The sequence below is a fragment of the Pipistrellus hanaki genome (assembly GCF_964339955.1).
Source record: "Pipistrellus hanaki genome assembly, chromosome: 3".
NCBI lineage: Eukaryota > Metazoa > Chordata > Mammalia > Chiroptera > Vespertilionidae > Pipistrellus > Pipistrellus hanaki.
In genome coordinates, this window is record NC_140505.1 from 81,370,538 (window position 1) to 81,387,519 (window position 16,982).

The 16,982-nt window shown below is 47.8% G+C and overlaps 2 protein-coding genes across 2 annotated transcripts in view; both read left to right on the forward strand.

The window, feature by feature from the left end:
- Window positions 1–16,982, forward strand: part of THSD1 (thrombospondin type 1 domain containing 1) — a 169,733-nt gene that overhangs the window by 72,597 nt on the left and 80,154 nt on the right. The window lies entirely within an intron of this gene.
- Window positions 15,620–16,982, forward strand: part of VPS36 (vacuolar protein sorting 36 homolog) — a 31,164-nt gene continuing 29,801 nt past the window's right edge. The window contains exon 1 of the mRNA XM_084879441.1: window positions 15,620–15,771. Within this exon, the coding sequence (XP_084735567.1) occupies window positions 15,676–15,771 (96 nt within the window). The 5' untranslated portion in view covers window positions 15,620–15,675. The remainder of the gene's footprint in view (window positions 15,772–16,982) is intronic.

A 16,982-nucleotide genomic window follows, 5' to 3' on the forward strand; every position in this document is an offset into this window, starting at 1 on the left:
TGGAGTAGAGGGGAATGAGGAGAGACCACTTAATAGATAAAGGGTTTTACTGTGAGTGATGGAACTATTACAGAAAACCGGAGAAGAACCAAGCAATACTTAGAGAGATGGAGTTACGTTTGAGGAAAATGTCTCTTAAATTCTGGGCCCCAACATGGAGGAATTTTTCCTATTTATATGTTTTTACTTTCTTTGTCTCCCAAATATGGGGTGTTTCTGGCCTTCTGTGCAAGTTCTTAAAGAGCCCCCATGTGCTGGGGCCTTGAGATCTCAACCACAGGCTCATTCAAGGAAGGTTTAATGGTCTCTCTGAAGTGGGAGTAGTCTTATTTTCCTTATTATTTAAGCAAGCAAGCATTTACAGAAGCCAGATAACAGTTTTTATATAAGATGGATGCTTCAGAACTAGATAGAGGTAGTGGTTGTACAATATTGTGAGTGTATTAATACCACTGAGCTAGCTGTTCACTTAAAAATTGTTAATTTTATGTTATGTAAATTTCAATTTTTTTCATCCTTATCTGAGGACATGCTTAGAGAGAGGAAGGGAAAGAGAGAGAGAGAAACATCAATGTGAGAGAGAAAAAAAGGATCACTTGCTTTTCATACATGCTGGGACCTGGGATCAAATGTGCCCTGCCTAGGAATGGAACTATCAACCTTTCAGTGCACAGCATGCTGCTCAACCAACTGAGCCACTCTGGCCAGGTCCAGTAATTTTGTTTTTTAAGTGGCGTGGTAAAAAAATAAGATCTAGCCCTGACCAGTTTGGCTCAGTGGATAGAATGTCGGCCTGCAGACTCAGGGGTCCCGGGTTCGATTCCGATTGGGGGCATGTACCTTGGTTGCGGGCACATCCCCCCAGTGGGGGGCTGGCAGGAGGCAGCTGATCAATGTTTCTCTCTCATTGATGTTTCTAACTCTCTATCCCTCTCCCTTCCTCTCTGAAAAAAATCAATAAAATATATTTTAAAAATTAAAAAATAAAATCTATCCTATATAATAAAAGAGTAATATGCAAATTGACCATACCTCCACTACACCCACCAGCCATGCCTACCAGCCAATCAGGATTGAGTTTGCAAATTAACCCAACCAAGATGGCTGTGGCCACAGAGTGAGCAGGAGGCTTGGGTTTCCCTGGTGATGGAGGAAGCCAAGCTTTCCCCCTGCACTGACATGTGCTGGCCTCTGCTCAAGTCTACAAAGTTTCAATTATAGAAGATAAATAAATCCCAGATACTAGGGCCTCTGCTTGGGTCGCTGAGGGGCGTGGCCAGCCTGTAAATCACCACAGGCCCCTCACCCAGGCTGCCCCATGCCCCAAGGGAACCCCCACCCTGATCCAGGACACCTTTCAGGGCAAACCAGCTGGCCCCCGCCCATGCACCAGGCCTCTATCCCATCTAATAAAAGAGTAATATGCAGATTGACCATCATTCCAACACACAAGATGGCTGCCCCCATGTGGAAAAAGATGGCCGCCACAAGATGGCCAGCAGGGGAGGACAGTTAGGGGTGACCAGGCTGGCAAAGGAGGCAGTTAGGGGTGACCAGGGCAGTTAGGGGCAATCAGACTGGCAGGGGAGCAGTTAGGCATCAATCAGGCTGATAGGGGATGTTAGGGGATGATCAGGCTGGCAGGCAGAAGTAGTTAGGGGCAATCAGGAAGGCAGGTAGGCAAGCAGTTGGGAGCCAGCAGTCCTGGATTGTGAGAGAGCAGTCAGATATCCATTGAGGGGTCCCAGATTGGAGAGGGTGCAGGCTAGGCTGAGAAACATACACACATACCCTGTGCACGAATATCATGTACCAGGCCTCTAGTATATATATGCAAAGCTAGGCAACCAGCTGACTGACCAGTAGGTATGATGTACACTGACGACCAGGGGGAAGAAGTTCAACACAGGAGCTTTGCAGAGTGCCCTCTGGCACTCCTGGACCCCTTGGGGGATGTTGGACTTCTTGTTTTGGCCTGATCCCCATAGGCCAGGCTGAGGGACCCCACCTGCAAGAGGGACCCTCACTCACTCCGCAGATGCCCTTCAAGCTCTGGCACCGCCCTAGGTGAGGCTGGCTGGGGAGGAACCCTGGGAGGTTGGTTCCAGTGCGTGTCTAGCCTGTCTTGCCCAGTCCAGCTCCTCCAGCCACCTTCTATTTAATTTCCTTTTAATGTGCATGAATCCATGCACAGGCCTCTAGTAATTATAATAAAAGAAAGTGACTTAAAAAAAAAAGCTGTACTCTTATTTCCTGAGAGTTTTTTTTTTTTAAATTATTATTACTGCTTCAATTTCACTACTAGTTATCAGCCTATTCATGTTTTGTGATTCTTCCTGATTGAGTTTTGGAAGATTGTATTTTTCTAGGAATATGACCATTTCTTCCAGGTTATCCAGTTTGTTGGAAAATAGTAATTCATAGTATTTTTTTTTTTTAAACCATCCTTTGTATTTCTGTGGGATCAGTGGTTACTTCACCTCTTTTGTTTCTGATTTTATTTATTTGGGTTCTTGATGAGTCTGACAAGGGCTCATCAATCTTGTTTATCTTTTCAAAGAACCATCTCTTGGTTTTATTGACTTTTTTTTAGTATCTATGTTATTTACTTCCGCTCTGATCTTTATTATGTCCTTTCTTCTACTTACTCTAGGCTTTTCTTACTGCTCTCTTTCCATTTTTTTAAGTTGTAGTGTTAGATAACTTATTAAATGTTTTTCTTGTTTTTTGAGGTAGACCTATAATGCGATGAACTTCCCTCTTAGGACTGCTTTCACTGTGTCCCGTAGATTTGCGGTTGTTATGTGTTCATTTTCATTTGTTTCCAGAATGTTTTTAATTTATTCTTTGATCTCTTTGGTAACTCATTCATTGTTTAATAACATGCTACTTAGCCTCCATGTATTTGAAGTGTTTTGAGTGTTTTTATTGTAGTTGATTTCTAATTTCATGATATTGTGACTTGAGAAGATGCTTAATATGATTTCAATATTCTTGAACTTATAGAGACTTAGTTCGTGTCCTAACATGTTTTTTTAAAATGATATGGAATTTTTGAACTGGAACCCGGATTCTTTGTCTGCCGGAACTGAAGAATGAATCCATGGACAGAAAGTGGTATAGCAAAGGTGGAGATTTATTGAAGAAATACACTGGCAGGGGTCTTCAAACTACGGCCCGCAGGCCACATGCGGCCCGCAGAGGAGTCTGATCCGGCCCGCCAGGTTTTTTGGTCAGTGAGCGCAGCCGAGGTGTTACAGTAGGAATTAGTAGTTCATATAGTCCGGCCCTCCAGCTCTCTGAGGGACCGTGATCTGGCCCCCACTTTAAAAAGTTTGAGGACCCCTGAAATACAGACTCCCACATGGGGAGAGGGGAAAGTCCCACAGAAGGGACTCCCAAGTAAGGAGGGGGAAAGGGTCCCACTGAGCTCCTTTCCCCATGGCTTATAAAGGCTGCAGAGCCTGGTGCCTTGATATCCCTCTGATTGGTCACTATTCCCTTAGACTGGTTACTATAGTAACTCCTGGGCTCAGAGGTTGAACCTCACATGGGACAGGTGAGGTTCTTCTCCCCACCCCCTCCTTCCTTATTGTTTTCCTGTTCCCTTTGGGCTTTCTTCTCCTCCTGGATGAAGGGCTTCCTTCCCTTTATTTTGTAAATATAGACCTTTTGCTGTTCCCAGCTCCCTCATTCTATGATAATGTACCTGTTGCTGCTCTGCAGCCTGTGCTTCCTCCATGGTCCCCTTAATTTCCAAATTTTCTAAAATTCCCTAAACCTTATCTTAAATTCCTAAAATTCCTGTTTCAAAAATATCCCATGTGCACTTGAGAAGAATGTCTGTTCTGTAGCTTTGGGGTGAAATGTTCTGTAAATGTCAATTAATTCCATCTGATCTAGTGTATCATTTAGGATCACCGTTTCCTTGTTAATTTTTTTTTCTAGAAGATCTATTCAGTGATGTCAGTGTAGTGTTAAAATCTCCTACTATTGAGAAGGAAACCCCTATTTGTAACAAACTGCTGTTTGGAATTTTCTGCTGTTATTCTTAGATAAAATGTTGCTTTCTAGTCTGCTTTAGCCTGTTTGAAGAATGATGATAATAAACTTAGCTGTATGACCTTGTAGGCCAGAGACTAGATATGCCCATAATCTTAATGCCATGCCAGGTGCATTTTTAAAAATATATATATTTTATTGATTTCTTACAGAGAGGAAGAGAGAGGGACAGAGAGTTAGAAACATTGATGAGAGAGAATCATCGACCAGCTGCCTCTTGCACACCCCCCACCGGGGATGTGCCCGCAACCAAGGTACATGCCCTTGCCCGGAATCGAACCCGGGACCTTTCAGTCCGCAGGCCGACGCTCTATCCACTGAGCCAAACCGGTTTCGGTGCCAGGTGCATTTTTTAATTGGATAGAATTGTATTGTTTTCAAGGGCAGCATCGAGATAACCACTAAATGCACATAGGGCTGGCTCTTTAATAAAAAGGGAAGTTCTGCTTGTAACTTTGCTTAGAATTTGAAATCATTTTCTCTAAGCCTATCGCGCGATGAATAAACTAAGTCTCTCCAAACTCTCCTTCTGTATTGTTAGATTGTTAGGGAACTCTGTAACACTATGATTGTATTGCTGTCGCTCTTTCCCTTAAAATCATCCAGAAATTATATATATATATATTTGGATGCTCCAATATTGGGTGTATATGTTTACCAGAGTTATATCCTCTTGTTGTATCCATCCCTTTAATAATATGAAGTGACCTTCATTATCTCATCATGGCCTTCATTTTGAAGTCTATTTTGTCAAATACAAGTATTGCTACTCAAGTTTTTTTTGTTTTTGTTTTTGTTTGCCTGGAAACTTTTTTTCCATCCCTTTACTTTCATTCTGTATGAGTCCTTTGTTCTAAGGTGGGTCTCTTATAGACAGCAGATAATATATGGGCCATGTTTTCTTATTCATTCAGGTATCCTATGTCTTTTGATTCGAGCATGTAAGCCATTTACATTTAAGGTTATTATTATTATTATTATTATTATTTTAAAATATATTTTGTTGATTTTTTACAGAGAAGAAGGGAGAGGGACAGAGAGTTAGAAACATTGATGAGAGAGAAATATCCATCAGCTGCCTCCTGCACACCCCTCACTGGGGATGTGCCTGCAACCAAGGTACATACCCTTGACCAGAATTGAACCTGGGACCCTTCAGTCCCCAGGCTGATGCTCCATCCACTGAGCCAAACCAGTTTCAGCTACGTTTAAGGTTATTATTGATAGGTACTTATTTTTTCCATTCTTACTATTTATGCCTATTTTCTTCTCTTTCTCTCTATTTCTTCTCCTTACAATAGTCTTTTTAGCATTTCTTGCAGTGTTGGTTTGATGATAATAAACCAGTCAGAGAAAGATGTCTCACATGATCTCACTCATATGTGGAATCTAATGAACAAAATAAACTGAGCAATAGATCCAGAGGCATAGAAGCATGGAACAGACTGTTGAATCTTAGAGGGAAGGCAGGGGAGAGTAGCTGGATGGGAAGAGATCAACCAAAGAACTTGTATGCATATGTGCATAACCCATGCATACAGACAATAGGGTGGTGAAGGTGTGGAGTGGGGGCAGGTTCGGGCTAGAAGAAATCAATGGGGTAAAAGGGAACCAATTGTAATATGTAATACTTTCAACAATAAAGATAAAAATAAATAAGTATATAAATAAATAAATAAATAGCTGGAGATCTCACTAGATTGAGATGGTCAGTAGGAAAACCTACAAAACTGCTAGGTTTTCCAACATTACAGTTCTCATCTTACTACTTCTACAGTGACATCTTTTAAAAGTCAGCATCCCACAATTCCACAATTGTTGGAAGGAGGACAGACTGTTTTCTATAAGATCCAAAGAGCAGCCTTCCAGTACAGGTCTTCATCAATATAGCTGACCATGAAACTCTACTACTGTAGTCACCTGGAGTATCGGTGACCAGCTTCAGCTGTTCCTTCTGTGGTCATGCGAAACAGGGAAAGAACAGGGCAAAGTGAACAGGGCAGAGCAATACAAGGGACAGAAGAAAACGGGGATGCAATGAAGACATGAATTCCATGGAGGAAGGAACTTCAAGAAAGAGGGAATGGCCCAGTGTTGGGTGCTAAAGAGATCAGGTAGGATTGGGACTGAAAGAAACCTTTGGATGCAGAAGTTAGAAGGCTCTGACAAAATCATTCTGTGGAAAGTACAAAATACTGCTGAGAAAAATTAAAACCCTAAATAAGTGAAGTAGAGAATATACATATGGATTGGAAGATCTTATATTATGATATCTATTCTCCAAGTACATTTATTCAATCCCATCAAAATAAAACTCCTAGAAGGCTTTTCTATTGAAATTGACATTAAACTCTAAACTTTAAAAGGAAATGTAAATGATCTTGAGAGGAACAATTTTGAAACTGAACAAAGTTGAAAGATTAACACTACCTGATTTCAAAATGTATTTATAAAGCCACAGTAATCCAAGACAATGTGGCTTTGATATAAAGAATAACAAGTCAATGAAATGTATTATAATAGAGATTCAGAAATTCAGGGTGAGACAAAAGTAGGTTTATAGTTATGAGTACTCAAAACCACAAGAATTTATTCTTGTATTCTTATTTATTAATTATTATTTTCCACATGAACAACTGTAAACCTACTTTTGCCCCAACGTGTATACTCAAGGCACTATGATCAGTCAGTTCTCTACAAGTTTCAAAGACAACTCAATAGAGGAGAAGGATAATCTTTCCAAATAATGGTGTTTGGACAATTGGCTATGCACATACTAAAGATTAAGCAGAAAGTAACCAATTCTCCATCAACTGATGAGTGGATAAATTGTTAACAGTATTCTTTTTAAAATATACATATTTTATTGATTTTTCTTACAGAGAGGTAGGGAGAGGGATAGTCAGAAATATCCATCAGCTTCCTTCTGCACACCCCCTACTGGGGATGTGCCTGCAACCAAGGTACATGCCATTAACCAGAATCCAACCTGGGACACTTTAGTGCGCAGGCTGACGCTCCATCCACTGAGCCGAACTGGTTATGGCAAAACTATTCTTTTGATCGTTTGACTTTTCTTTTTTGACCTATTAATTAGTTAAATTTTGAATACAGATGTCCTAATATTGAATTGTATTTGCAGTTCTTGTATAAATGCCACTTGGAATGTGTTATACCATTCTTTTAATATTATCTTTATTTGGTTTTGCAAATATTTTATATAAGATTATGCATTCATATTTGTGTGGCCCCTTTCTATATACTTTCTTATAGCATTTTTGTTGGGTTTTGGAATCATTTTTCTGATTTCATAAAAAGAATTTAGAAACTTTCTTTGTGCTCTGGAAATGTTTAGGTGGTAAAATAATTATTTTTTCTGTCAAAGTTTTAAAGACTTCACTTGTGAAATTTGGTCCAGAAGTGTTTGTTTGTTTGTTCCCTTTTGATAATGTACTAAATTTTAGGTTTAAAATTTTATTTTATGAGGTTAATTTGATTTCATATTCTTCAAACACTTATTTCAATCAAGTGGGCAATGGTAAGAGAAAAAAATAAATTAAAAAAAAATGCCAACTCATTGGCACTGAAATATATATGTAATCAGTATCCAACTTTGAATATGATATTTGAATATGATTTCCCTGTCATGAAACAATGTGTTACCTATAAAAAAAAATAAAAATATACAATGAAAACTCTAGCGGATGTAATTAGAACACTCAAGTGTTCCTGGAACTAAAAAGTACTCTAGAAGTTAAAAAAAATTTTCCCAACTTAAAAATTCAGTAGAAGGAATGAATTAAAAATGGCGGCAGAGTAAGTGAATGCGATATAGACATGCTCCCATGATCAAACTGGAATTACAAGTAAAATGCAAAGAAACACACCCGGAATAATCAACTGAAGAATAGATGGAGAGAACCCTGATAACCAAGGATTAAAAGTGGAGACCACATAGAGACTTGTAGGAAGGGCAGAGATATGAAAGGGCTTCCACAGACTGCACCTGAAGTTCCAGAGATGTATCTCAGCTGTGGGGAGTTGCCACTGAGAACTCTGGGGTCTAATGTCCAAGCTGGGTTAACCAGCAGAGAGCATCAGAACTGAGAAAGGTACCGACATAACAGTGGGCTGTGAAAAGCAGTAGGGTTGCTGTCTGTCAGAGAGAGACAGAAATGCATTCACCCTCTTAAAGGGCCAATGCACAAAATTTCGAGTGCAGCCACTCACCTTGGGCTCCAGCAGAGGGAGGGCAGAATGGACTGGAGTTGTGTAAGCATAAACCAGGGTTGGGAGTTCTGGAGTTAGTGGTTAGAAGGCAGACACCCCAGTTTCCTGTGTTGAGTCATTCCCTCATGCTGTAGTGGTCATCTTTCTCACGCAGAGGTCTGCTATCCAGGCTATTTTTGCCTGAGGGGAAGACAGTTGCTCCATCCTATTGGAAAACCCCTTGCCCCACCCTGTGGAGTTTCTGAGGGCTGTTAAGAGACTGAGAATAACAATTAGCCTCCAGGCAGAAGCAATTGCCTCACCCTGTTGGAAAACTTCTTACCCCACCTGCGGACAATTACTTGAAGCAGTTCAAGACTGAATCCAATCAGTCTATAGCAGAGGTCTTTGGAGGCTTTGAGTCTTTGCCTGATCCAATTAGTAGGAAACAGTGTTTTGGTCCCTGCTGCAGGTACTTCCCCAGATGGTGCAGTGAGGCAAAAGCCAGCAGAACCCAAGCACCTGCAGCTGACACTCACAGCTGACACTTGCAGGTCAAGCTCCATGGGGGAAGGGAGTACAGCTCAAATAAGGACAATAAAGACATGACTCAAGGCAGACCCAGCCTCTGGGCTAAGCTGTTCCCGACCACTGGAAGACGAGGGGCTTCAACCTCTTGCACTTCAATCAGGTTGCCCAGAGCCAGAAAGAGTGACTCGTATTCACCTTCACTAGAGAAACTTCCAGGAGACACACCTGTTATTCAGGTGCTTTGGGTCTGTTATTTGTGGGGCTTATTGGATTTTTCTCAGATTCAGAGAAAAATAACGGATTCAAGGCACCTGTATAATAGCTGGCATGATGACCTTGGGTTGAACCTCATTGGCAGCAAGTAAGACAGAGGGTCCCTCCCACAAACCAGAAATCAACAATCAAGTCCAAATTGCAACAGGAGAGCCCAAATAACACCAGGGGCATTCCTGGAGCATCCAGCTCAGGTGAACAAAGAGACTGCATCACTGGATCCCTCAATACACCTTCTACATAAGGCCATCCCACAAAGACTGGGAGGCATAACAGTTCTATCTAATACATAGAGACAGCTAAAATGGGGAGACAAAGAAACAACCCACTAATTAGAGAATAGAAGGAATCTCCAGAGGAAGAAATAAATGAAATGGAGGCAAGCAACATATCAGACATAGAGTTAGAAGCAATGGTTATAAAGATGCTTAAGGAACTTAGTACAAATTGCAACATTATGAAAAGGGAAATAGAGGCCACGAATAAGAACCAGACAGAAATGAAGAATAATATATCTGACATCAAGAACACATTGGAAGGTATTAAAAGTAGACTGGATGAAGCAGAGGATTGAATCAGCAATTTGGAAGATGAGGTAGAAATAAATAGCCAATTAGAACAGCAAGTAGAAAAAAAATAAAAAGCAGGAAGATAGCTTAAGGGTGCTCTGAGATACGATGAAACAAGACACATCCACATTATAGGAATACCAGAAGGGGAAGAGGGTGAGCAAGGAACAGAGAACTTGTTTAAAGAAATAATGACAGAAAACTTTGCTGATCTGGTGAAAAAAAGGCACACAAATTCAGGAGGCACAGAGTCCCAATCAAGATGAACTCAAAGAGACTCACACTTAGATACATCATAATTAAAATAGCAAACATTAAAGACAAAGAAAGAATCCTAAGAGCAGCAAGTGGGAGACAGAAAATTACCTACAAAGGAGACCCCATTAGAATATCAGCTAACTTCTTAATTGAAACACTTCAGGTCATAAGGGAGTGGCATGAAATACTGAAAGTAATGAAAGCAAGGGCCTAAATTCAAGACTACTGAATCCACCAAGGCTATTATTTTAAATTGACGGTGAAATAAAAATCTTTCCAGATAAAAAAAAAACGGTTAAAGAAGTACATTACGATGGCCGCGCGTGGGGGGCAGTGCGCAGCGTGCGCCGGCGGGCGGCCGGGCATTCCGAGGGCTGCGTGAGACCGTCCGGGCCTCGGGCCGGACCTCCGTGACCTTGCGTCGTGTTGTAGAGGGCGGCGCTGCCCCGGGCACTTCTCGGCCGGCGGGGCCTCAGTTTGTGCAGCCCTGACATGGGGCAGCTGCTGCCCCAGCCCGGAGGGTCTGAAAGGACGGCCCCGGGGCAGAAACAAGTGCCCGGCGATTTACAAAGTCCGCATTTTTAGGCGGGCCACCTTCCTAAAAGAAGTGAAAGGGAGAATTTTAGGCTTGATTTGTCTACATCAAGACATGAACTGAGGAGCCAAGCCCCACCGGCAAAACTGGGCTATTTTTTCGTTCCATTTCTTTCACCCTGTGGAGGTAAGAGTCCTGTTGGGGATTCAGGCCAACTCCCTTTCTCACAGAGTTCCAAGCCAGGTGGCTCCCCAAATGACTTCAGGCACACCAAAGACTCACTGCCAGGAATATATGTATATATTTTTTCGTGAAAGAGTAAAATTGCCTTTCTCCTTAAAACAAGCAAACAAACAAAAAAGTAGGAGAGGATCCAAGATGGCTGCTCGGGTAGACACCTAACCGTAGCAGCACATAACAATTTCAATGGAATACAACTAAAATGTAGAGTGGACATCGCCCAGAGCTACAGGTAGTCGACTGACTGAAAATTCTACAACAAGAAGGAAAGAGAAAACCAGAAGGAAAATCAGAGGAGCTGAAAAAAAGCCTAAGGTACGGAGACATGCTGCGCGCTCGCACGCACGCGCGCGGAGAGGTCACAGCCGGAGAGGGAAGAGGGCTGGGTGCTGCCTGGCGTTCCCTAGCAGGAAGGAAATAAAACCCCCAGCCTGGGCTGAACCCCAGAACCGGCAGCGCTGAGCCCCAAGTTATGGGCCAGACCCTGGGGACCCAGGCTCCGGCAGGGGGAGACGGGGCTGTGAGGCGGAATCCCAGGCGAGCAGCGAAAAGCAGGGCCCCCGGAGTCGCACGCACATTGCGCGCAGAGGACTGAATGTTGATTCTGATGCTGGATTACCCTAGCCGGAAGGAACAGGGCCTCCGGCAGTGCTGAGCCTCAGTCTGGACTGCTCTGAACCCCAGTTCTGGGCCAATCCCTGGGGACCCAGGACCAAGCAGAGGGAGACGGGGCTGTGAGGTGGAATCCTGGGAGAGCGGCGAGAGGCCGAGCCCCCGGAGTCGCGCACATTGCTTGCAAGGGAAGGAATGTTGACTCTGATGAGGGATTGCCCTGGAGGGAAGGAAACGGGAGCCCCGGCTGTGTTGTGCCCCAGTTTCGACTGCTCTGAACCCCAGTCCTGGACCAGACCCTGGGGACCCAGGCTCGAGCAGGGGGAGATGGGGCTGTGAGGCGGAATCCCAGGGGAGTGGCGAAAAGCGGAGCCCCCAGAGTCGCGCGCACTGCGTGCAGAGGACAGTCTGTTGACTCTGATCCTAGACTCCCCTAGCGGGAAGGAGAAAAAAAAGCTCCAGACTGGAGGAATGCGACAGGGAGCAGGAGCCCCTGCCCGACACCGGCCAGCCGGGTGCCGGCAGGGAGCTGGGCGACGGGGCCCCCAGGGGGAAGGTGCTCCTGAGCCTTCAACCTCTGAGCGCGGGCAATGGAGCCAAGGCCGTGGGCTGCTTCCTGGGCGGCGCTGACCCCGGCAATAGGCTGGAGTAGCACGGGAGCCTGCGGAGAACAAAGGGGTGCCACAGGCCAACCTGCTGAGCTCCCAGGACAAGGAGGAAGAAACCAAAGAAGTTCTCAAGGTGAAGAAATCAAGTGAGAGCAAAAGATAGTAAAATTACTTAAGAATACAGAGAAGATCTTGAAAAATCAAAGACTAAGTCAGAACTCAACTCAGCAGCCAACATTGCAACATAAATGCGTTTAAAAAAAAAGAGAAAAAAAAAGGACAGAATGTTGGAACAGCAGCGGCCAGGCCTACAGTGCCCAGGCACAAGGCAGTGGCAACTGGGCCCGGAGCAGCAACGACCAGGCCCCAGAGCAGCAGCAGCCAGAACCAGAGCAACAACAGCCAGCACTGGAGCAGCCAGACCTGGGGTAGTGGCAGCCAGGCCTGAGGCGGAGGCAGCCAAGCCCAGGGTGGCCAGTCCAGGAACACCCAGACCCGGAGTGGCCGGGCCCGGAGAAGCCGGGCCCAGAGCAGCTGGGTTGGGAGCAGCCAGGCCCAGAACAGCAGTAGCCAAGCCCGGAACATCCAGGCTGGGAGTGGCCAGACTCGGAGCGGCCGGGCCCGGGGAAGCCGGGCCCAGAGTAGCCGGGTCGGGTGCGGCCAGGCCAGGAGCAGCAGCTGCCAGGCTGGGAGTGGCCAGGCCCAGAGCAGCGGCTGCCAGGCGGGGAGCGACCAGGCCCGGAGCAGCCGGGTCGGGTGCGGCCAGGCCCGGAGCAGCGGCTGCCAGGCTGGGAGCGGCCAGGCCCAGAGCAGCCGGGTCGGGTGCGGCCAGGCCCGGAGCAGCGGCTGCCAGGCTGGGAGCAGCCAGGCCCGGAGCAGCGATTGCCAGGCTGGGAGCGGCCAGGCCCGGAGCAGCGATTGCCAGGCTGGGAGCAGCCAGGCCCGGAGCAGCGATTGCCAGGCTTGGAGCGGCCAGGCCCGGAGCAGCGGGGTCGGGTGCGGCCAGGCCCGGAGCAGCAGCTGCCAGGCTGGGAGCGACCAGGCCCGGAGCAGCCGGGTCTGGTGCGGCCAGGCCCGGAGCAGCAGCTGCCAGGCTGGGAGCGGCCAGGCCCGGAGCAGCCGGGTCTGGTGTGGCCAGGCCCGGAGCAGCAGCTGCCAGGCTGGGAGCGGCCAGGCCCGGAGCGGCCGGGCCCGGAGCAGCTGGGCCCAGAGCAGCCGGGTTGGGTGCGGCCAGGCCCGGAGCAGCAGCAGCCAAGTCCAGAGCAACTAGGTCAGGAGCGGCAGTGACCAGACCCAGAGCAGCTGGTTGTGGAACGGACCAGAGCAACAGAGGCCAAGCCCGGAGCATCCTGGCCCCGAACAGCTCGCTCCTCGCCTGCCCCTGCCCCACGGCTGCCTCTCAGACATGACTGGAAACTTTTGTGGGAACTTGAGGGTCTGCTGAATCAAGTGATGAAGGCTTAGATCTGGATGTGTTGAGTTAGTATAGGGCTGGGGTGTTGATCTGTGAGTGCCTTGGGTGGGGCCTGGATGAGGCTGGTTGACCTATTTGGAAATGTCTTTTGTGTGAAATGTATCATTGGGCATGTGGTGGTATTATTGATATGAGAAAATGCTAAGTAACTGATTTACTATCTGAAAAGGGATTTACTATCGGGGAAAGGGAGGGAGGAAGAGACTGAACATAAACTGTGCACCTGTGGATGAGGACAATGGGAGATGGGGAGGGGACGGAGGGTGGGGTGGGAACCTGGTGGAGGGGGGAAGAAATGAGGAACCTTTGTAATAATATCAACAATAAAGATTGATTTAAAAAAAAAAAAGTACATTACTACCAAATTAGCAATGCAAGAAATGTTAAAGGGACTGCTGTAAGAGGAAAAATAAAAGGAGAGAGACGATCATAGACATAAATAAAATAAAAAAGGCAATACATAAATACCTGTCAATAATAACTTTAAATGTAAATGGATTAAATGCTCTAGTTAAAAGATATAGGGTGACTAAATGAATAAGAAAATATGACTCAAATATATGCTGTCTACAAGAGGCCCATCTCAGGTCTGGAGGGCTTTACAGGGGAGTTCTACCAAGCATTCAAAGAACTAAAACCTATCCTCCTCAGACTATTCCAAAAAATTCAAGAGGGAGGCACATGTCCAAGCTCTTTCTATGAAGCCAGCATTACTCTATTTGTTAAATTCCACATGTAAGTGAAATCATCTGGTATTTATCTTTCACTGTTTGACAGAGAGCAAACTGATGGTTGCCAGATAAAAGAGGGGGGTAGGGGTCTGAGTGAAAAACTTAAAGGGATTAAGAAGTACAGGTATATATATATATATATATATATATATATATATATATATATATATACAGGTATACAGTTACAAAACAGACATGGGGATGTAAAGTACAGCATAGGGAAAATAGTCAACAATATTGTAACAGCTATGTATGGTAACAGACTTACCAATGGGATCACTTCATAAATTATATGAATGTCTAACCACTATGCTATATACCTGAAAGTAATATCAAATAATATTGAGTATCTGCAATTGAAGAAACATTTTAAGACAGTAAATCATTTATTTCAGGTCTTGAGATCACCTCTGGTGTCCTTCAGTTTGGTTTCATGAGGATGTGGCTCGCTGGCCCTTCAGCTTCAGAAGCAGAAATACAACTCAGACCATGATGTTATCTTTAGCCTAACGAACCCCTATCTTGCATCCATTAGTCAAGGGATTCCCATTGTTCTTGTTGTGGCGTCGAATCCTGGGTTCAGAATAAGACCACCAGAGGCTGATGATTAATTTAAAAAAGCAGGCAAAGAATTTATTGAAATATCTGGCCAGGACAGCCGCAAGAGCACCACATGCAGGTGGTTTCCACATGACTGCACTGTTTCAGAGGTAGGCAATCCCTTTTAAAGGTTCAAACCACAGGAATTTTCCTTTGTTCTAAATTCTAAATCCTAAAGACTACATTCTAAAGACTGGGGTCAGCCCGCAGGGTCGTTGCTAGTCACATCCTGCTGAACATTGGAATGTGGCCCTGTCTTGCAATAGCCTATAACATAGAAGCAGAGCTCAGAGGTTATCTGCAGTTTCTATCTCTGAAGGTTACTGAGTTAGTGGGAATTACTCTCCTGTGCTCCTGGTCCCAGGCAAGGGAAAATTGCCTTAGCCTCCAAGTCTCCACCTGAAAGCTAAGGTAAATAGCATCCCCACTCCCCCGGGTTTAATCAGGTGCAAGAGCCAAACTAGAAAGGTTAAAATTCAAACAGCAGTTTTTACCAAAGTATGGTTGCCACTATATTTCAGTTATTGCTGCCTCAGGGGGCTAATAACTAAGGTAAGTGCTTAATATTTACAAGGCATGCTGTAAAGAAACTGAATGCTGGGGCTACATATTAAATCAAAATCACACATTAAATCAGGACCGTCTGTTTCCATTGCAGCTGTGTAAAAACAATTCAGGCCATAAATATTCATTTGGGATGCAGGAATAACGCACAATAAGGAAGTCCAAGCTGCGGTCCCGGCTCCACTCAAGCTGGACAAAGGTTGGGGTGGACGATCCCGCCGACTATTGGCGGAACGACCGCCAGGGGGCGCTCCAGACACACGATCCCGTCCCCGGGGACCTTCGGGCGGCGCACTCCCCAGGGCTCGCGCTGGCCGCTCCCGCCCGCCCGCCGCCAGGGGGCGGTGCAGGCCGCCGGCGCTCACTAGCTCCCGGAGCGGCGGGCGGCGCGGGCGGGCCTGCGGAGGGCATGGACCGCTTCGTGTGGACCAGCGGCCTGCTGGAGATCCACGAGACCCTGGTCATCCAGCAGCGCGGGGTGCGCATCTACGACGGCGAGGAGAAGGTAGGGCGGCGGCGCGGCCCTGCGGGCCTGGCCCTCCCCGTCCTCGGCGCGCAGCCCGCCGGCCCGCGGCCTCCCCCGCGCCGCCCCGCCCGCCCCGCCCTGGCTCCTCCGCGGGCCGCTCCCGGCGGCCGCCCCCGGGCCCCCCAGGTCGCCCTCAGAACGCGCAGCCCGCGGTGGGCCGGGCCGGCCGGCCGTCCGAGGCCGCGGGGTGACCGCCCCGCCCCGCCCCGCCCCGCCGGGCCGCCCCCGGAGCGCCGCCCTGGCCTAAGAGGGCTCGGAAAGAAGCCTCACTGTCTCGTCCGGACGCCCCAAAGCTCAAGCTTTCTTTTAAAAGAAAATAGCTAGGAAGGGGCTTCGGCGTTCGTTGTGTCAGGGATGCGGTGTGGCCGTGCCTTCACCCAGCACAGGCCGGGCGGGTTTGCAGGCGGAGGAGGCGCGTCGGAAAGTGCCGTCCTGCGGGGACTTCCTCTGCCGCCCGCTGCCCGCTTCCCTCCCGGGGCCTCCGCTCCGGGGAGGGAGCCCGAGCAGCGAGCATTGAACCCCTCTGCGTGCCCCGCGTCCCCGCCGCGCCTCCCCGCTTCTGCCGGCGAAACTCCTTCTGTTCCCGCTCCTCCCTCAGCGGCTCCGCGGCGCCTGCGAGCCCGCCCGCCCCGGAGCGCGGGCCCCCTGCCCACCAGCCCGGCCCTCCCCCTGCCCCCGGCCCCCCCCTGCCCCCCAGCCCGGCCCTCCCCCTGCCCCCCGCCCCCCCCTGCCCCCCAGCCCGGCCCTCCCCTGCCCCCGGCCCCCCCCTGCCCCCCAGCCCTGCCCTCCCCCTGCCCCCGGCCCCCCCCTGCCCCCGGCCCCCCCCTGCCCCCCAGCCCTGCCCTCCCCCTGCCCCCGGCCCCCCCCTGCCCCCCAGCCCTGCCCTCCCCCTGCCCCCGGCCCCCCCTGCCCCCCAGCCCTGCCCTCCCCCTGCCCCCGGCCCCCCCTGCCCCCCAGCCCTGCCCTCCCCCTGCCCCCGGCCCCCCCTGCCCGGCCCTCCCCGCCCGGGAGCCCCGCCCCCCACCCAGAGCGCGCCCCCCCCCCCCCATTTGAGCCAGTGATCCCACTTCTAGGACTATATCCCAAGAAATAGAAGCACCAATCAGAAAGGGTATATGCACCCCGATGTTCATAGCAGCACAGTTTACAATAGCTAAGATTTGGAAACAGCTTAAATGCCCATCAGCAGA